Below are 21,822 nucleotides of genomic sequence, written 5' to 3'. Positions count from 1 at the left end.
CACAGACCAAGGGACAGAAAAGCTGGCTAAATAGGACAGAATCTCTGGTAGTCTGTCTGTCCAGGAGAAACAAGTCAGGGAGAGTCCTCAGGTTGACTGCCAAGGAATCAAACAGTTTGCAGGACTAATCCCAAATCCCCTTGGAATCTCTGGATAAGAAAGAAAGATAGTGTTCTTTGCTCATGTGAAGTAGAAAGGATGGTGATCATTTGTAATACCGCAGTGGTTGGGAATGGGCTACAGAGAGAAAAGGGGGAGATGGGATAAGAACATCCACAAACACTGTTCCAAGGTTAATCTTAGGTCTGCACACCGGTGAAGTGCAAGACCCGAGGTAATGTGCTCCTCCTGAAGAGTGAGGATCGAGTAAAGTCAAAACAAAAAAAGTCTTTAGTTTTTCCTGGATCCATGAGCTCAAGGGTGAGCCCATCCATGACTCAACCCCTGCCCAAGCCCTGGTGGAAGAGGGTGGTACCATAATTTCTAACAGATTGCAGGTCTAAGGGATTGTGGAGCGGGTGTGGGAGAAAGAGGGTATCTAAGAATGGGAAGGTGCACATAATGGTGTGAGGTAACACCCATGTGTGAAGTTGACCCTGTGCTGAAACTTGGGACTCCCTTCCGAAAACCTCACCCTGCCTGGAGTAGTCAGACAGTCTGGACCTGGCTCAGACCTCGGGAGGGTGTAGAGTCCTGGGCTGGAAGCGATGGGGCACTGCTGCGTTGAGGAGCCTGAGCATCAGGGGCCTGTGGCCGGAGTGGGATACTCTGGCATGGCTCCACTCCCCTCCCTCTAGGTGTCTGTTTCTCCCCATCCCCGGGGTCTCTCTTTCTCACCATCCTTAGAAAGGGAGACAAAGGGTCTGCAGCAGGGCAGCACACTGGGCTCATACATCTGCAAGCATAAAATCACCATGAAGGAATCGGTGTGGATACAGAAGAAGGACACACTCCAGAAGTCTTTAGCTCGTTACTGCTCAAATAAATTAATTTGAGCCAGGTTGATATTTAGAAGGAATTCTAAGAAGCCTACAGAAAATTCTCTAAAATGAACCTGTATGTGATTTGAACAAACTATTATCACTAAAACCCAGGTTATTGTACAGACGTGTTAAATAAGAGACAGGGCAGAAATTGGGAGAAAGCTGGAGAGTTTGGGGACGGTAGGAGGGGTGACGAAGCCAGAGGGATGGATAAAGGAGATGTGGTACACATATACAATGGAATATTAGTCATAAAAAGGAAAGAAATTAAGTCATTAGTAGAGATGTAGATGGATCTAATCTGTCATACAGAATGAAGTAAGTCAGAAAGAGAAAAATATCATATTAACATGTAATGTGACAACTACAAAAATGGTACAGAAGAACCTATTTGTAGGGCAGGAATAAATAACGCAGATAGAACGGATTTGTGGGTACAGGAGGGGAAGGAGAGGGTAGGAAGTACTGACAGAGTAGCATCGACATATCCACATTACCATGTATAAAACAAGTAGCCAGTGGGAAGCTGCTTGTAGCACAGGGAGCTCAGCTCAGCGCTCTGTGTTAAACCAGAGGGATGGGAGGTCCAAGAGGGAGGGGATATATGTACACAGAAAAATGATTCTCACTCAGCTGGTAAAGAATCTGCCTGCAATGAGGGAGACCTGGCTTTGATCCCTGGGTTGGGAAGATCCCCTGGAGGAGGGCATGGCCACCCACTCCAGTATTCTTGTCTGGGGAATCCCTATGGACAGAGGAGCCTGGCAGGCTACAGTCCATGAGATTGCAAAGAGTTGGACATGATTGAGCGACTAAGCACAGCACAGCACATAGCTGATTCACTCCATTGCACAGCAGAAACCAATATAACATTGTAAAGCAACTATACCCAAATGAAACAAGGGGTAACATGAAGCCATAGTAAGACTTTAGCAAACATTTGTGGAAGGAAGGACCAGAGCCACAGAACAGTGGCGTGGGCTGTGCCTTGTGCAGGACCCACCTACTAAATCCCCAGGACTGTGCTAAGGTGACTACATACTTCTCACAGAACCCCACGGTCTAGATAGTATTTCCGACACTTTGGAGATAAAAAATCTGAAACTCAGAAGTTACATTACTCCAACAAGATCTCTCAGGTAAATAGCAGAGTTCTAATACAGGTCACCTTGATTTCAAAAGTCATGATTTTAAAAACAATTGAGGGAACCAAAGGCAGAGGAACCAGAGATCAAATTGCCAACATCTGCTGGATCATCGAAAAAGCAAGAGAGTTCCAGAAAAACATCTATTTATGCTTTATTGACTATGCCAAAGCCTTTGACTGTGTGGATACAGCAGAAAATTCTGAAAGAGATGGGAATACCAGACCACCCGACCTGCTTATTGAGAAACCTATATGCAGGTCAGGAAGCAACAGTTAGAACTGGATATGGAACAACAGACTGGTTCCAAATAGGAAAAAAAGTATGTCAAGGCTGTATACTGTCACCCTACTTATTTAACTTCTATGCAAAGTACATCATGAGAAACGCTGGGCTGGAAGAATCACAAGGTGGAATCAGGATTGCCGGGAGAAATATCAATAACCTCAGATACGCAGATGACACCACCCTTACGGCAGAAAGTGAAGAGGAACTAAAAAGCATCTTGATGAAAGTGAAAGAGAGTGAAAAAGTTGGCTTCAAGCTCAATGTTCAGAAAACGAAGATCATGGCATCTGGTCCCATCACTTCATGGGAAATAGATGGGGAACAGTGGAAACAGTGTCAGGCTTTATTTTTGGGGGCTCCAAAATCACTGCAGATGGTGACTGCAGCCATGCAATTAAATACGCTTACTCCTTGGAAGGAAAGTTATGACCAACCTAGATAGCATATTCAAAAGCAGAGATGTTACTTTGCCAACAAAGGTCCGTCTAGTCAAGGCTATGGTTTTTCCAGTGGTCATGTATGGATGTGAGAGTTGGACTGTGAAGAAAGCTGAGGGCCAAAGAATTGATGCTTTTGAACTGTGGTGTTGGAGAACTCTTGAGAGTCCCTTGGACTGCAAGGAAATCCAACCAGTCCTTCTAAAGGAGATCAGTCCTGGATGTTCTCTGGAAGAAATGATGGTAAAGCTGAAACTCCAGTACTTTGGTCACCTCATGCGAAGAGTTGACTCATTGGAAAAGACTCTGATGCTGGGAGGGATTGGGGGCAGGAGGAAAAGGGGACGACAGAGGATGAGATGGCTGGGTGGCATCACCAACTGATGGACATGAGTTTGAGTGAACTCTGGGAGTTGATGATGGACAGGGAGGCCTGGCGTGCTGCGATTCATGGGGTCGCAAAGAGTCAGACATGACTGAGCGACTGAACTGAACTGAACGTAATTTACAATTGTCTGGTTTTTTTAAATGTTCTTTCCCACTCTGCTGATTTTAGGCATGAGTCATTTATAGCATGCCTGATGTGGTAAGGGATTGTGCAATTATAAGGGGAAAAAATGTCTGTCTTTTAAAAAACCTGCTTTTTTTTTTTTTTTTTTAAAGTTTAGGCAACATGTCTTTTAACCATGGCCAACTAATCATCATAAACAACTCCCGATAAAAGTTTGTATGGTGGGAAAATGGTATGAATATGCATTAATAAATTCCAACGCAAAATCAAAAATGAGAACTGGAAAACCTATTCACGTTGTGTTGTAACAGACAAGCACAGCCAAATACTTTTGGGGCAGCACTAACAGGTCAGTAAAATTAGACCAGTCCTGATCTTATCGTGTTAATGAAAATTGATTCTACACACTCATATTCACCACAATTCAATGCAGTCATAGGGCTGAAATAAGAGACTACATGGTTGAAAGTGGGCTTCCCAGGTAGCTCTAGAGGTAGAGAACCTGCCTGCCAATGCAAGAGACTCCCTGGAAACTGACCTTGGTTCCAAATTAGCTTCATGTACTTTTTTTTGAACACGTGTCTAACTCAATTTTGTTAACTTTATTTATTTTCATCTGTTTAAAGAAACTGTATTTACATTTTCTGTTTATCACTTAAATGTCCCACTTCCAAGAGTTTTTTGGTTCTAGAATATTAAGAGCACTTAGAAATAGTTGAACTTTCATTCCTCCATCCACCCATCTTTGTATTCAACATACATACCTACGTTGAGTGCCTAGTGTGTGCAAATACTGTGCCACTTACTGGGCATCACCCTAATTCAATCATGGCACAAGAGGGTGAAAGCCACATGGTTAAAACTTCTGCCCCGTTTATTGAAAAGAGAAGTTGTCAGTGGCTGACCCTGGGACTGTTTGATCACAAGCCTGTGGTTCAATCTATCACTTTTCCATTCCCTTCTGATCCTCCAGCCAAGCCTGCTGCACTTTAGAGGCCCTGAATAATCCTGAGAAGCCTGAGTAGACTTGAGTGGAACCTTAAAGAGCTAAAATTGGGACTCTGTCTACATTTCTAACATGAATACATGCTTAAGCAAACCCTCAGGGTGAAAAAAATGTATCAAATAGATTTTCTATAGATAAAAACATATTATGAATAACATTCTATAAAGTTATCTTATTCTACAGATTTTCCAGTGACTCCATCTCCATTTAAGCAGGTATCATATGGCTATTTCTCAATGTCTTACCTTGTCGCTGCTTTTCTACACAGTGAAAAATGTTGAAGATCAGCGATATAGTCAGAGCTAAGCCCAAGAAGGCTAGAATTGCCCAGATGGAAAAGTGGCATTCAGCGTTTCCTGCAAACAAAAGCAAACACATGCTTAGTAATATTAGCTTACTCATTTTTTTGGAACTGGGTATTCTCAAAATCAAAACCACTGTATTTTTTCAGAACGAAGGACAAACCCGTCAAGAAATAAGCTAGCATTTGTTAGTCTAGCTACTAAAGATTCAGTTCTAAATCAAGAACTTCAAATTATGCAGAATCATAATTTGCCGGGGACCAGCCCCGGCTGATCCAGGGTACTCGAAACGGGGACGGCGTCGGCGATGATCGGGATACAATAGCTTCAATTAGATGTTAATTAGAGATGTAAAGAGTAATAGAATAAGGATAGCCCAGTAGGAAAATTCAGTGAAGAAAAGAGGCTGAATAAAATTCCAAAACAGGGAATTAATGTCACCTATGAAGGCCGCAGGCATCCTCCTGTTCTCCTGAAGGAGAGGAGACACTAAGGCCTCCCCGGTCGGATCTTAGAAGCCCAGGCAAAATTAGGAAGCATGGCGGATTCCGCGCTCCAGATGGAGACTCAGCCAGAATTTGAGAGAGAGAGCGACATGGGGAGACCAAGTTTCAGTGAACAAGGCCCGCACTTTATTTTCCAAAGTAGTTTTTATACCTTAAGTTGTGCATAGAGGATAATGGGGGAAGGGGTGGAGTCATGCAAGGACAGCAGTTCCTGGTCCTAATTGAAGCCAGGCTTTCAAACTAATCATATGCAAAAGTTCAGGTGAATTACATCATCTTCTGGCCAGGAGGCCTGTTAACATTTTAAGAAACTTATCTTTCTCTAAAGGTGATTATTCCAAAGTCAGGCACCAGCCTCCAAAAAAGCACTGGACAAAGCTGCATTCCTATAGGGCAAAGGTGAGGTGGGCTCAATCAAGAAAAGACTTAACTCAAGGGTCCAAGGTTACAAACACTGAGGCCACTACTTACATTTCTATACACCCATTATATCAATCAATACACTGCCAAGGACACAATAGGTAAGGAGTATAGAGACTTAGCAGCAAACATTGGCCCAAGAAGTGAAAAACTCTTCACCAATACAATTTCTAATCAATCTTTTAACTACTCAAAGGAATCTGTGTTTAGACAGTTTAGAACATCTCCTGCCTCTCACAGTTGGGAGGCTCTGAACAATCACATGTGGCCAGAAAAACCTATTCAGGCAGGCTAGAGGATTTCCCAAGGAGTTTGTAGGTTAAACACTGTCACACCCAGGAATTATTAACTGGAGCTGTAAGCTAACTCTTTTTTCAGAGAGAGGTAGTGGGGGACAGCCCCCCATAAAGTCAGAGGTGTAGGTGAAAGCACAAAGCAGAAAGTAGGCAGACTCTGGTTTTGGGGGTAGATGCTCGAGAATTTCCAGGGGGACTCCTGAGGCTCGATCCCGCCTTTGCGTATGCCGAGCCTCCTTCCTCATGACCTTTGCCATGGGCAGAGCTCGCTCCCCACAATAATTGGCTACACTTATCCCCTTTTTTTAAATCCTCTGTGTGTAGTCATACATGCTTTCATTACTGTGGAGAATCACTTATTACCTTCTATTAATCCCAGTACTACAGGACGCTGTGTGTTGGGATAAAAACAATAATACTGGAATCAGAGTAACCAGTTTTGTCAAGACTAGTCATAAGGAGTTTTCTCATACTATTTGGAGCCCCAAGAAGAGATAATGGTGGGTTGATTACGGTTCTCCTTCCCCTCTGTGAAGGTGTTTCTTTGTTCCTGAGCTATAAAGGGGATTTTGTGAGATACTGACCATCAGCTCAGAGAAGGCAATGGCAACCCACTCCAGTACTCTTGCCTGGAAAATCCCATGGGCGGAGGAGCCTGGTAGGCTGCAGTCCAGGGGGTCTCGAAGAGTTGGACATGACTGAGTGACTTCACTTTCACTTTTCACTTTCATGTATAGGAGAAGAAAATGGCAACCCACTCCAGTGTTCTTGCCTGGAGAGTCCTGGGGACAGGGGAGCCTCGTGGGCTGCTATCTATGGGGTCGCGCGACTGAATCAACTTAGCAGCAGCAGCAGCAGCAGTGATCATCAGCTGCCCTGGGTTATTTATGTCAATCTTGACACATAGATGAGTGGCTACTAAGATAATTAGCCTAATTACAAATATATTATAAAATATAAATGAGATATATTTGCATACATGTATAAAATTCAACTAATTATCTTAGTTTCATATACCCATGTGAATGCTGACCCCAGAAAAATAGCATGTGATTCTATACTACATATTTGTGTATTCACTCAGTATCAATTAGACATTTCTTCATGCCAGGAACTATGCCCTATATTATGGAATCAAAGGTAAAGAAAACAGAATCTTTGTCCTCAAGGAACCATGTTTAGTTGGGGACATGATTGTGTAAACACATAATTAGAAGTGCAGTGTAAAAAGCAATCGCAATAGAGATTATGTTCCTTCATAGTTCCCACTCTCTTTCTCTCTGTGACTCCCTAAACATTTTAAGCCCCTTCAGAGAAATCCAAATACCACGATGTTAAACACAATAAATAGTAGAGGCAAAAACTTAATAGGAGGAAAATTAGTTCTATGCCCTTAACCTACCTTTAAACCATCAAATAAAGACTCCCTAGCACAAATGTTCTTTGTGTTGCTCTATTTCACTTATTTTTTGTATCTCAGATTTGACATTTGAATTGTTTAATTTCCTTTAAATTATTGACTTTGCAGTGGTTGTTGAACTGCCTTCTGTGTACTTGATTGCTTTATTTATTTATCAGAATCATTTATTTTTAAATGAGCATAGATAGGCATGCTGCTGCTGCTGCTGCTAAGTCACTTCAGTTGTGTCCGACTCTGTGCGACCCCATAGACGGCAGCCCACCAGGCTCCCCTGTCCCTGGGGTTCTCCAGGCAAGAACACTGGAGTGGGTTGCCATTTCCTTCTCCTATGCATGAAAATGAAAAGTGAAAGTGAAGTTACTCAGTCATCTCCGACTCTTAGCGACCTCATGGACTGCAGTAGCCTACCAGGCTCCTCCGTCCATGGGATTTTCCAGGCAAGAGTACTGGAGTGGGGTGCCATTGCCTTCTCCTAGTCTTCTTCAAATTAATTTGGTTTAAAACACTGAGATTTGGAGGGGCCTAGTTTACTCATCATGCACATAATCCATAAATATTTATAGAATTCTATAATGTAGTAAATTATCTTAAATATATTAGAAATTCTAGTTATTTCATGATACTGCATATATTTTTAGAAGAATTTGATTTTTATGTCTAATTTTTTAAAAAAACAAGCGCTTATTGAGTACAAATTTTAAAAAGTCTGACTATCAAAATATAGAATAACATTCAAGGCCCTCTATTAAAAAATAATAGAGAAGGAAATGGCAAGCCACTCCAGTATTCCTGCCTGGGAAATCTCCTTGACAGGGAAGCCTGGCGGGCTACAGTCCAGGAGGTCACAAAGAGTTGGACATGACTAAGCAAATGAACAGCTTTAAAACAAATAGTGGGCTTCCAAGGTGGCATTAGTTGTAAAGAACCTGCCCACCAATGAAGGAGATATGAGATGAGGGTTCGATTCCTGGGTCAGGAAGATCCCCTGGAGTAGTAAATGGCAACCCACTCCAGTATTCTTGCCTGGAAAATTCCATGGATAGAAGAGCCTGTGGGCTACTGTCCATGGGGTTGCAAATAGTCAGACATGACTGAGCACACATGCACGCAGGACACTAATATTATACTTAGAAAACGAAGATCATGGCATCTGGTCCCATCACTTCATGGCAAATAGATGGGGAAACAGTGGAAACAGTGTCAGACTTTATTTTTTGGGCTCCAAAATCACTGCGAATGGTGATTGCAGCCATGAAATTAAAAGACGCTTACTCCTTGGAAGGAAAATTATGACCAACCTAGATAGCATATTCAAAAGCAGAGACATTACTTTGCCAACAAAGGTCCGTCTAGTCAAGGCTATGGCTTTTCCAGTGGTCATGTATGGATGTGAGAGTTGGACTGTGAAGAAAGCTGAGTGCCAAAGAATTGATGCTTTTGAACTGTGGTGTTGGAGAAGACTCTTGAGAGTCCCTTGGACTGCAAGGAGATCCAACCAGTCCATCCTAAAGGAGATCAGTCCTGGGTGTTCTTTGGAAGAAATGATGGTAAAGCCGAAACTCCAGTACTTTGGCCACCTCATGTGAAGAGATGACTCATTGGAAAAGACTCTGATGCTGGGAGGGATTGAAGGCAGGAGGAGAAGGGGACGACAGAGGATGAGATGGCTGGATGGCATCACCGACTCGATGGACATGAGTTTAAGTGAACTCTGGGAGTTGGTGATGGACAGGGAGGCCTGGCCTGCTGCAATTCATAGGGTCACAAAGAGTCAGACACGACTGAGCAACTGAAGTGAACTGAACTGAGACTTTTTAAAAAACCTGCCAGAGTGTTTGGCAGATTTTTACCATGTTAGTATGTTACTTTTAGTGGTTATATAGAATTTCGTAGTGTTGCAGTAATATAAATTACATACCGGATTCTCTATGACAGACATTCTGATTTTTTAAAAACATTTTTCTTTTATAAACAATAATGCAAGAAACTCTATCAGATGGACATTTACCATGTATGCAGGCTTATCTGCAGAAAGGTTCCTGGCAGTAGAATTGCTGGGTTAAAGCAAATTTTTAAGGCAAACTTTCAGAGCTTAATTGTTCCCCACCTCCTTTTGATAACAACCCCTTTCAGGTGGTTGATTTAACTGTAATGAATAATGGAACCAGCAAGCTCTCTCTTGCCAGATGGCTCTCAGTTTCTTTCTTTGCTGTCATAACGTCTGTGTGTATGTGCTGAGTGATGTCCGACTCTTTGCAACCCCATAGCCCACCAGACTCCTCTGTCCATGGGACTTCTCAGGCAAGAATACTGGAGTGGGTTGCCATCTTCCCAACCCGGGATTGAAACCTTGTCTCCTGCATTAGCAGGTGGATTCTTCACCACTGCACCACCTAAGAAGCCCATGCTTTAATTGCCACTGTCGCAATACAGGGTTATTAATTTCTGACTTCTGTTATTAATCATTAAACTAATGATTTTTATTATTAAAGATTTTTCTTCCTTTCTTTTCCTTATATATGTCCCTTTAGGACCACAGTCTAGATACAGTCTAGATTCTTCCACATTTTAAAGCAATTTGAGTGCACACAGTCTTTTCTACTGCGGTATGTCACAACTATTATTTTAGGTTGTTCACGAAACCAAATGTAGACTCTCATCATCACCTCTACACTCACTGTGTCTGCTGCTGTTGCTGCTGCTAAGTCACTTCAGTCATGTCCGTCTGGTGACACTTAAATAAATGAACTTTAATTGCTACAAAAAAGCCATACTTATACAATCATCCATATTCAAAGTTAAAAACAATTAGTAAACTCAGATAAGCAAAAAAAGGATAAGAATCAACTATAATCCTACTATCAAGAGACAGTCACCGTGAACACTTTGGTTAATGCACTTTCAAACTTATTTTCTGTGTAGAAGCTGTTTTGGTCATGAGGCGTATGATTTAATTATACTGACTATACTGTTATCTGCTTCCCCCTGATAATTAATACAGAATGCTCCTTTCCTATAAGCTAAATATTCCTTCATTTCTTTTAGCTGCCCTATATTCCATTGTATGGATTTCCCATAATTTAATCAATCCTTTATTTTTAGACATTTAAGTTGCTTCTAATTTTTAGTTATGTAAGAAATTTTGTGATGATTATCTTTAACCAAAACTATACACCCAATCTTAATTTATTTTAAGGTAAAAATTCCTGAATTACTGGATAAAAGAATTTTGCCATCTTGAGGGCCAGTGTTTGAAAACAGAGTACTAAGCAGACCCTTCTCAGGTCAGTTTGGCCTCTGTTCCTATTAGTTCAATCGGCCCTGACTTTACGGCTCTTTGTGTTAATCCTTGCTCCATCAATCACCACTCTTAACCCAACTACTATCTTTACACACCCTGTTCCCATACACTCCTTTTTTCCAGAGTTTCTGGAGAAAGTTGTCCCTTTATTTTTTTCTCTGGAGCCTGTGACATAGGTCCTTCAGGAGAAGGTGGCTGCTCCTACCTCTGCCCTAAACATAGAGGACATCACACTTTTCTTTGCATATTGTGTGCTCTGCTGCTGCTCCTAAGTTGCTTCAGTCGTGTCCGACTCTGTACGACCCCATAGATGGCAGCCCACCAGGCTCCTCTGTCCCTGGGATTCTCCAGGCAAGAACACTGGAGTGGGTTGCCATTTCCTTCTCCAATGCATGAAAGTGAAAAGTGAAAGTGAAGTCGCTCAGTCATCTCCGACTCTTAGCGACCTCATGGACTACAGTAGCCTACCAGGCTCCTCTGCCCGTGGGATTGTCCAGCCAAGAGTACTGCAGTGGGCTGCAATTGCCTTCTCCGATTGTGTGCTCAGGTGTGTCCAACTCTTTGTGATTCCACAGACTGTAGCATGCCAGGCTCCTCTGTCAATGGAATTTTCCAGGCAAGAATACTGAAGTGGGTTGCCATTTCTTTCTAAGGGGAACTTCCTGACTCAGGGATTGAACTCGTGTCTCTTACATTGCAGATGGATTCTTTACCACTGGGCCACCTGGGAATCCCTTTTCTTTCTTTACCATGAGTTTTGTCATTGTTGTTCAGTCACTAAGTCATGTCCGACTCTTTGCAAGGCCATGGACTGCAGCCTGAGGGACCTCCCAGCCCATCAGTGTCTCCTGGAGTTTGCTCAAGTTCATGTCCATTGAGTTTGTGATGCTATCCAACCATCTCATCATTTGTCACCCTCTTCTCCTCCTGCCTCCAATCTTTCCCAGCATCAGGGTCTTTTCCAATGAGCTGGCTTATTCCCATTAGGTGGCCAAAGTACTGGAGCTTCAGCTTCAACATCAGTCCTTCCAATGAACATTCAGGGATGATTTCCTTTAGGATTAACTGATTGGATCCCCTTGCTGTGCAAGGAGACTCTCAAGAGTCTTCTCCCAACGCTGCAATTTGAGAGCATCAGTTCTTCAGCACTCAGCCTTCTTTATGGTCCAACTCTCACATCCATACACAACTACTGGAAAGACTATAACTTTGACTATACAGACCTCTGTCGGCAAAGTTATTTCTACAAAATATTACTTTAAGTTTTCTGTCTGTCTTTCAGGACTTGTCAACTATACACACCCAATAATAGACCATGCTCCAATCATTCTGAAGCACTTGCAATTTTCAATAGAGACCATACTTTATGTCTTGACATTTGCCCCTTTTCCTGAAATACCTTTCTCCTTGGCCATCTGACAAATTCCTTGTCATCCTTCAAAAGTGCCTTCTCTCTGAAGCACTCACACAGTACCACCTGTCCCTCACCAAGTAACATCTCATATATCCCTTTACATTTCAACAAATATCAAAATAATCATTTATGTATAAAAACTCCTCCCTGCTAGACTGAACTTCCCAAAGGAGAGAAAGAGTATCTTATTGATCTTTTATCTTCACACTTCAATTTCCTCAATGCACCTATTGTTAATAAGACTCATATAAAGAGATTTGTGTAATGATGTTTCTCACTAATAAAATGCTCAATAAATGGTAGCTATTGCTATTGTTATTATCTTATTACTTGGGTCACCTGATGTGAAGAGCTGACTCATTTAAAAAGACCTTGATGCTGGGAAAGATTGAAGGCAAAAGGAGAAAGGGGCGACAGAGGATGAGATGTTGGATGGTATCACCAATTCACTGGACATGAACTTGGGCAAACTCCAGGAGACAGTGAGGGACAGAGGGGCCTGGTGTGCTGCAGTCCACAGGGTCACAAAGAGTTGGACATGACTTAGCAACTGAACACACATAATAGTAAGACTCCTACTATTATTTCTATATCCTATTCAGCACAAGTAGGTGCTCACTAATTATGTGTCAACTGACTAAATGAAGAGTAAAGTGAAGAGGGCAACTTAATAAGCAGGGCCAACAGAAGGGTTCTGCTCAAGTATAAAATCTAGACACATCCACAACCCAGGAAAAGACAGATTGAAGATTCTGTTACATTTGTATCTAGTACTATTGAGAAGAAGACCTATTTCCCAGAAGCTAGGAAACAACCCCTGAGAAAGGAGTAACTCATTGTCGCTTTGGTGAGGCTACTCATCAATTTACCATCCTAATTCTCTTTGCCCTGAGCCTGTATTTGCAAAAAATCTACCTATAAGTTGTATCCTAGGATACAAGTAAGCTAGTGCTAACAGCTGGCTATCTGATTAAATTTATGGGTGGTCACAACTATAAAGGTAAAATTTTATTTTCTGGTTTAAAAAATCAGTCTTTGAGGAGTTTGAGTAGTGTCCATTAAAATCTCGTGAAAAAAGTAATTTAGAAAATACCATTAGCTGAGCTAAGCTGTGAACTCTATTGCAACCCAGGATACATATGCTTGCATAAAACTGGGATGCTTGCATAAAACATGAGAGTCAGGGTGAGTAGAAACAGTTGTCACAGACCACATAATCATGTTGAAAAGCATGAAATGGAGATGTGCTTTCATTCTCTTCTCAATCTTTACCTTAAAAAACTCATATGTTTACTTTTATGTATTAAATGTACACTTTCCTACTATGAGAACAGAAAAATGGATGTCTTCCTATAAGCTGACAACAAGGTTCTATCTACATAAATCAAGAGTTGCCTCATGAGATAGTTGTTTTAGCTATTCTTTGTCAGAAAATAATGGAAGACTAACTCCTGCATTTAAAACTCAAATAAGTTTTTGGTAGATGTTCTTTATGATTTATTTTTATTTGGGGCCTAGAAAATGATATAGTGTAGTATAGTATAACTTATCTAAGAATATAGCATATTAACCAAAAAGCTGCACTGCCTACAATTAAGAATTTAATAGATGTTTTAATAATTTACCTTTGGCCAAATTAAGGGTGACTTGTAGTCTTGCTTGGGCTTCCTGGTGGCTCTGTGATAAAGAATCTGCCTGCGGTGCAGGAGTCTCAAAAGCTTCGGGTTCAATCCCTGGGTCAGGAAGATCCCCTGGAAGAGGGCATGGCAACCCACTCCAGTAATCTGGCCTGGAGAATCCCCTGGACAGAGGAGTCTGGCAGGCTACAGTCCACAGGGTCATAAAAAGTCAGACAGGACTGAAGTGACTTAGCACAGCATAGCCTTGCTTTAGAAATGGTCCCTCTAGAATTCAATTCAGTTCAGTGGCTCAGTCATGCCCGACTCTGCAATTCTGCGGATTGCAGCATGCCAGTCTTCCCTGTCCATCACCAACTCCTGGAGCTTACTCAAACTAATGTCCATCGAGTCAGTGATGCCATCCAACCACCTCATCCTCTGTCGTCCCCTTCTCCTCCTGCTTTCAAACTTTGCCAGCATGAGGGTCTTTTTCAAGGAGTCAGTTCTTCGCATCAGGTGGTCAAAGTATTGGAGTTTCAGCTTTAGCATCAGTCCTTCCAATGAATATTCAGGACTGATTTTTTTAGGATGGACTGGTTGCATCTCCAGCACCACAGTTCAAAAGCATCAGTTCTCCAGCACTCAGCTTTCTTTATAGTTCAATACTCATATCCATACATGACTACTGGAAAAACCATAGCTTTGACTAGACAGATCTTTGTTGGCAAAGTAATGTCTCTGCTTTTTAAGATGCTATCTAGATTGGTCATAGCTTATGTTCCAAGGACCAAGCGTCTTTTAATTTCATGGCTGCAATCACCATCTGCAGTGATTTTGGAGCCCAAGAAAATAAAGTCTGTCACTGCTTCCATTGCTTCCCCATCTATGTGCCATGAAGTTATGGGACCAGATGCCATGATCTTCATTTTCTGAATGCTGAGCTGTAAGCCAACTTTTTCACTCTCCTCTTTCGCTTTCATGAAGAGGCTCTTTAGTTCTTCTTCACTTTCTGCCATAAGGGTGGTGTCATCTGCATATCTGAGGTTATTGATATTTCTCCTGGCAATCTTGACTCCAGCTTGTGCTTCATTCAGTACAGCATTTCTTATGATGTACTCTGCATATAAGTTAAATAAGCAGGATGACAATATACAGCCTTGACGTACTCCTTTTCCTATTTGGAACCAGTCTGTTGTTCCATGTCCAGTTCTAACTGGTGCTTCCTGACCTGCAAACAGGTTTCTCAGGAGGCAGGTCAGGTGGTCTGGTATTGCCATCTCTGTAAGAATTTTCCACAGTTTGTTGTGATCCAAATAGTCAAAGGCTTTGGCATAGTCAATAAAGCAGAAGTAGATTTTTTTTTTTGAATTATCTTGCTTTTTTGATGATCCAGCAGATGTTGGCAATCTGATTTCTGATTCCTCTGCTTTTTCTAAATCCAGCTTGAACATCTGGAAGTTCATGGTTCACATATCACTGAAGCCTGTCTTGGAGAATTTTGAGCATTACTTTGCTAGCATGTGAGTTGAGTGCAATCGTGCAGTAGCTTGAACATTCTTTGGCATTGGTTTTCTTTGGGATTGGAATGAAACCTAACCTTTTCCAGTCCTGTGGTCATTGCTAAATTTTCCAAATTTGCTGGCATATTGAGGGCAGCACTTTCACAGCATCATATTTTAGGATTTTAAATAGCTCAGCTGGAATTCCATCACCTCCACTAGCTTTGTTTGTAGTGATGCTTCCTAAGGCCCACTTGACTTCACATTCCAGGATGTCTCGTTCTAGGTGAGTGATCACACCATTATGGCTTTCTGGGTCATGAAGATCTTTTTTGTATAGTTCTTCTGTGTATTCTTGCCACCTCTTTTTAATATCTTCTGCTTCTGATAAGTCCATACTATTTCTGTCCTTTATTGTGCCCATCTTTGCATGAAACCTTCCCTTGGTATCTCTAATTTTCTTGAAGAGACCTCTAGTCTTTCCCATTCTATTATTTTCCTCTATTTCTTTGCATTGATCACACTGGCCATCTAGAATTACTGCATCTAATCATCATGTCATATATTTTAGGGATTTGATCATTCATTTATTTATACAAATGGTTAAAAGGTGCAAAACAGATTTTGGAAGATTTTTTGACTCTCCCTGCAGATTTTCCTTAGGTCAACCTCTGAATGGAGGCTTTGATTATTTCTACACTAGGACATGCCCTAGTTAAGTTCCCAAGATTTCTTAAGAGAATATAGAACTTACTTCCATCTCAGCTGATGACCTGTGTACTGCAGATGGCGATTGCAGCCATGAAATTAAAAGACTCTTGCTCCTTGGAAGAAAAGCTATGACCAACCTAGTCAGCATATTAAAAAGCAGAGACATTACTTTGCCAACAAAGGTCTGTCTAGTCAAAGCTATGGTTTTTCCAGTAGTCATGTATGGATATGAAAGTTGGACTATAAAGAAAGCTGAGCACCAAAGAACTGATGCTTTTGAACTGTGGCATTGGGGAAGACTCTTGAGAGTCCCTTGGACTGCAAGGAGATCCAACCAGCCCATCCTAAAGGAAATCAGTCCTGAATATTCATTGGAAGGACTGATGCTGAAGCTGAAACTCAGATACTTTGGCCACCTGATGCAAAGAACTGACTCCTTGGAAAAGACTCTGATGCTGGGAAAGATTGAAGGCAGGAGGAGAAGGGGATGACAGAGGATGAGATGGTTAGATGGCAACACCAACTCGATGGACATGAGTTTGAGCATGCTCCAGGAGTTGGTGATGGACAGTGAAGCCTGGCGTGCTGCAGTCCATGGGGTCGCACAGAGTTGGACACAACTGAGCAACTGAACTGAACTGATAGTTCAACATAAAAGTTCTGATATTACAGTCTCCATGGATTCTACTCATGAAATGAACATTTCTTATTGTGGTGATCATTTGGTTGCAAACTAGGCACATTACTGATGACTCTTTGTTGCACACTGCCACTGTCTACACAGCCTCTGCCACTACTGTCCATATGCATTATCCCATCAATAAAAGGCATTAGAATCATGGACTGGATCACTGGAAGAGATTCTCAAATCTAGTCCCAGGCTTTCAAGTAAATAATAAACTTGTTAATGCAAAAGTTGAAAACTGCCAAACTTAAATGTGCCTATTATGAATAGGTTATTTGAAAAGTGAATGATACATGTTAGGAAGGGGCCATGATGGGAAGAGGGACATTAGCAATATGAAGCTTTGGAACGTCTGTTTTGGAACAGTGTATAGGGAAAGAGGCAGAAGATGTGACTTTCTGCAGATCACTGACCCTCACCATAAAGTGAAAGTGAAAACCACTCAGTTGTGTCCGACTCTTTGCAATCCCATGGACTATACAGTCCATGGAATTCTCCAGGCCAGAAAACTGGAGTGGGTAGCTATTACCTTCTCCAGGGGATCTTCCCAACCCAGGGATCAAATCCAGATCTCCAGCATTGCGGGTGGATTCTTTACCAGCTGAGCTACAAGGGAAGCCCGACTGTCACACTAAGCCAACTATAAATCTGGTGTTCAGAAACCATTTATGTGACACAAAGGTCCCCTCTTTCTAGTACATCATGATTCCTATTAACCAATACTTATTGATTTTACCTGAGGAAAGTGTACATAGGGGAGTGAGACAGAGGGTAGATTTTAAGACAGCATGTTATGATTCCTCTAGTATTAGACTCGTCATTTCTTTCATAATTAAACTCAGAATTGGTAAGCTTGGGAAGACCTATTGGGATTTTGAAGTCTGCCAAATTCCTTACTGTAGATGAATTTGTGTTTTTCTGTACTTTTAGCTGCTCCATCTTGTATATGTACTTACTGTTTCCTGCGGGAGAACCACCTTGGTAAGAGCCTCTGAAGATGGCACAGGTGTGTGCAACTTCATCCAACAAAATACTGTAACTACTACACTTCTTTAATGTTTTAAGAAGGCCTGTTAATTGTTTCTTTCCTTTTTAAGTCAGGAATGCTGAGAAAATTAAATGAAAAAAAATGTCTGGAAAAGAGTTCAATATTTATTTATTATTAACTAGCAATTTGTAGGTATTTATTTCTTAGAGTTGTGAGCTTTATGTGACAATCATTGCTGGGTTAACTGTTCTTAAGATCACTATCAATTATTACCTAATTAAATGACTGTGTTGGACCTACTTTTAAAGAACATCTGCGTTCAAAAGATTCATAAATAAGTCCTATCTAGTCTCTAAAAGACAAGCTTTCATTGCTCTCAAAAGATGACTGAGACTCAAGGGAAAAGAAACTGAGTAAAGACAATGAAAATCTTTTTTTTTTTTCCTTCGAAAAACAGCAATGTGTAACTAGAGTGAATCATTGTTTAAAATAAATTAATAGCAGCCCAAAGGAGTTGTTTTTGCCATTTGATTCAGCGAATCCTGATTATGTGAATACAGAAGCACAGTAGGAACTGGGATGCTGGCATATTTACTGATGCGGGGACTACAAGCCATGGGTGCTGTGCTGTACTTAGTCGCTCAGTCGTGTCCGACTCTTTGTGACCTCATGGACCGTAGCCCGATAGGCTCCTCTGTCCCTGGGGATTCTCCAGGCAAGAATACTAGAGAGGGTTACTATGACCTCCTCCAGGGGATCTTCTGGACCCAGTAATTGGACTGGAGTCTCCTACATTGCAGGCCCATTCTCTACCAACAAGCCATTTAGGTAGGAGAGAAGGAAAACTTTGGATTTTATTTTTCATACATTGTTTTCACTCAACTAGGAATAATCTCACTTTTCCATGGTGTTCACATTTATTTTCTCTTTTACTTCACCTATCTAATTTAAAAAATACTATAATCTGAGTCTCTCCTTTCATATTAAGCATGTTTCATTTTGTTTCTTGGCTTTTAAGATCTATGAAGCTTTAATGGCAAATACTGTACATCTTTTATCTTCTGTGGAATTTTAGGTCTTAATTGTTAATGGAGGAACTCCTGCATTACACTGAAAAAATCTAAATATAAATTATGAAATCCTAAGGAGAAAATTTTATCATCTCCTCCAAATCTAAAATTAATTGATGGGAAATAGTTGAATGTCATATTCACTGCCTTCAGCCTTCCCACACTTGCCAAGTTCCCCATGACTGTCAGCTCATAGCAATTATTCATAGTATTGTTATGTTCATTTCTGCGGGGCACTAGCAAAACTGGTATAATTGTTTTCGTTCTTTGCTAATATATGTACATGTACCTGGGAAAGATAAAGAGAATTGTGAAAATCATACATCAATTTATGTTCCCTGTGGAATAATCCAATCAATCAATTTTAAAATCCATCAACCAAAACACTGGGAAGCAAATTCACAGATATTATAATATCTATTATCTTCTACAAATGACTCATACATATTGATATTAAAAATACTATTAGCACAATTAAAAGCAAAAGATATAATCAGATAATTCACAAATGATAGAATTATAAACAGTTTAAAAACCCATGCAAAAATGTTCATTTTCATTATAATCAGAGTAATACATATTAAACAATGGCTTAGCATGTTGTGCTTATCAAATTAGTAAAGATTTATAAAACTGAGACCAGCTTGTTAAGGAGAAACACTTCTAGGATGAGAGTGAATTGACAACAACCTTGGAAAAGCAATTTGACAATAATGATATTTAAAATGTTCATAACTTCTTATTCAGTAATTCTATGTCTAGGAATCTTTCCTAAGAAAATATCCTTAATATAGAAAAAGCTACAGAGTTGTTCATCTCTCTGTCATTTAAAATACAAAAAGACTGGATGCAACATAAATGTCTAACAATAAACAAATGACTAAGTAAACTATAACTCAATTGATGTCACTGTGCATTCATATAAAACAACTAAGCAGAAGTTACCATGAAGATGGAGATGGTGATAATGTTAGTGAAAAACACTGAACATATGATTTTATAAACATTATTATTTTAGTTATGAAAAGCAAACCAAGTAGAATACAGAGAAGCAAAAGTTGGAAGGAAATATAACACAATATTTTCTAAAGTGATGGAAACGAAATTTTTTCATTTGTATTCCACACTTCTCCCACTTTATATATTATACATATCTTCTCTTATAATGGGGCTTCCTGATAGCTCAGTTGGTAAAGAATTCGCCTGCAATGCAGGAGACCCTGGTTCGATTCCAGGGTCAGGAAGATCGGCTGGAGAAGGGATAAGCCAGTATTCTGGGGCTTTCCTTGTGGCTCAGCTGGTAAAGAATCTGCCTGCAATGTGGGAGACCTGGGTTCGATCCCTGGGTTGGAAAGATTCCCTGGAGAAGGGAAAGTCTATACACTCTAGTATTCTGACCATAGAATCGCAAAGAGTTGGACGGGACTGAGAGACTTTCACTTTTCTTTTATAACATTTATTTAAAGAAATTAAAAAGGAGGGAGGAGGGTTCAGGATGGGGAACACATGTATACCTGTGGTGGATTCATGTTGATATATGGCAAAACCAATACAATATTGTAAAGTTAAAAAAAAAAAAAACTTAAAAAAAAAGAAATTAAAAGTACATTAAAGAATAAAGGAGGAATGATAGTCGATGTGGAGCAGAAATTAGGCTAATAAATGTGGATTCAACCCTTATAGTCCATTCCAAAGGTGATGGTATTTTCACTGGCCTTTGCAAATTGTCATCTCTCTGAAAGTTGATGATTGAATTGATTTCTGGGAAGATAATGCCTAAAGTGTAAGGAATTAGAATGTTGTTACTTCTAACCTGCTTTATTTTTTTGACTTTATTTTATATTGGAGTATAGTTGATTAACAATGTTATTAATAGTTTCAGGTGTACAACAAGGTGATTCAGGTATATGTATACATGTCTCTGTTCTTTTTCAAATTCCTTTCTTGATTAGGCTGTTATAGAACACTGAGCAGAGTCCCCTGTGCTATACAGTAGGTCTTTGTTGGTTATTCATTTTAAATATAGCAGTGCATAAATGTCAATCCCAGAATGCTTTTCTTGCTTTATAATTAAACTATAAAAAGGAATATGCAAGGTCAAGGAAAGATCCTCTAAAAATAACAAGTACTTTAAATGGGATGATTATCAAGGAACAGGGGCTTCCCCAGTGGCTCAGCAAAAAAGAATCTGCCTGCAATGCAGGAGACCAGGTTCTATCCCCAGGTCGGGAAGATCCCCTGGAGAAGGGAATGGCTACCCACTCTTGCCTGGAGTATTCTTGCCTGGAGTATTCTTGCCTGGAGAATCCCATGGACAAAGCAGTCTGGTGGGCTACAGTCTATAGGATCACAAAGAGTCGGACGTGACCGATGCGACTTACCATGCATCAAGGAACACATACCCAATAGCTACATTTAGCTTTATGTTATAAAATACTATCCAACTTTTTTAAAACAGGCAATTTATGATCATTGATATACTTCAAATACATTCTAATTATTATAAAGTTCATCTCACACTTTTAAAATAATTGTGTAAACTTACTTTCCAAATCTTTATTAAGTATCTTTTTGCTAGAGGCTTAGACATTATTATGTAAATTCTTAGGCATATGAATTGAGCAAAATTTAAAATGCCACTTACCTGACATGCTTTTTTTCTTTGAGAAATCCTTATGTAGCCATAAGCAAGTGTATGAATTAAAAATACTCCCGCAAGCTTTTTTTTCTAAGTAATGTTGCTCTGTTGTTATAAGTGTCAGTAAACTTTATCTGTACCTCAGTTTTTTCTCTCTTCTTAAAATCTTCTGCGTGTACTTTGTTCAGTTACAAACAGGAAATGTGGTGATGGAGGCTTCTAGAGTTTTGATCTGAAACCAGTAGGCTGTTAAACTTTTCTGTGAAATGTGAGAAGCAAATCCCACAAGCCTCTGTACCCTGGTATTTGAACTTTTATCAGCACTTAACAAACATTAAAACAAATAATAAAATCAATGGGTAAATTAGACTAGGCAGGATGAGATGGTTGGATGGCATCACTGACTCGTGAGTTTGAGCAAACTCCAAGAGATAGTGAAGGACAGGGAAGCCTGGTGTGTTGCAGTCCGTGGGGTCGCAAAGAGTCGGATACAACTTAGCGATTGAACAACAAGGATTTCCCATCTCTCAGAAGAAAATCTAGGGATCTCCTCCCAAGTGAGGTCATATGAAGACAAAATAAA

At 40.4% G+C, this 21,822-nt stretch overlaps 1 protein-coding gene across 1 annotated transcript in view; it reads right to left on the bottom strand.

Moving 5' to 3' along the window:
• LOC113876167 (T-cell receptor-associated transmembrane adapter 1) overlaps positions 1-21,450 on the bottom strand; it is a 45,126-nt gene extending 23,676 nt beyond the window's left edge. Inside the window, exons 1-2 of the mRNA XM_027515118.1 lie at positions 21,246-21,450; positions 4,616-4,726 (exon numbers count right to left, since the gene is read on the bottom strand). Coding sequence (XP_027370919.1) covers positions 4,616-4,726; positions 21,246-21,252 — 118 coding nt within the window. The 5' untranslated portion in view covers positions 21,253-21,450. The remainder of the gene's footprint in view (positions 1-4,615; positions 4,727-21,245) is intronic.
• Positions 21,451-21,822: the final 372 nt, after the last annotated feature.

This window comes from Bos indicus x Bos taurus, chromosome 1 (assembly GCF_003369695.1).
Source record: "Bos indicus x Bos taurus breed Angus x Brahman F1 hybrid chromosome 1, Bos_hybrid_MaternalHap_v2.0, whole genome shotgun sequence".
NCBI classification, from domain to species: Eukaryota; Metazoa; Chordata; class Mammalia; order Artiodactyla; family Bovidae; genus Bos; species Bos indicus x Bos taurus.
The sequence above is the reverse complement of the archived record's forward strand: the minus strand, read 5'-3'. Positions and strand labels throughout refer to the sequence as shown.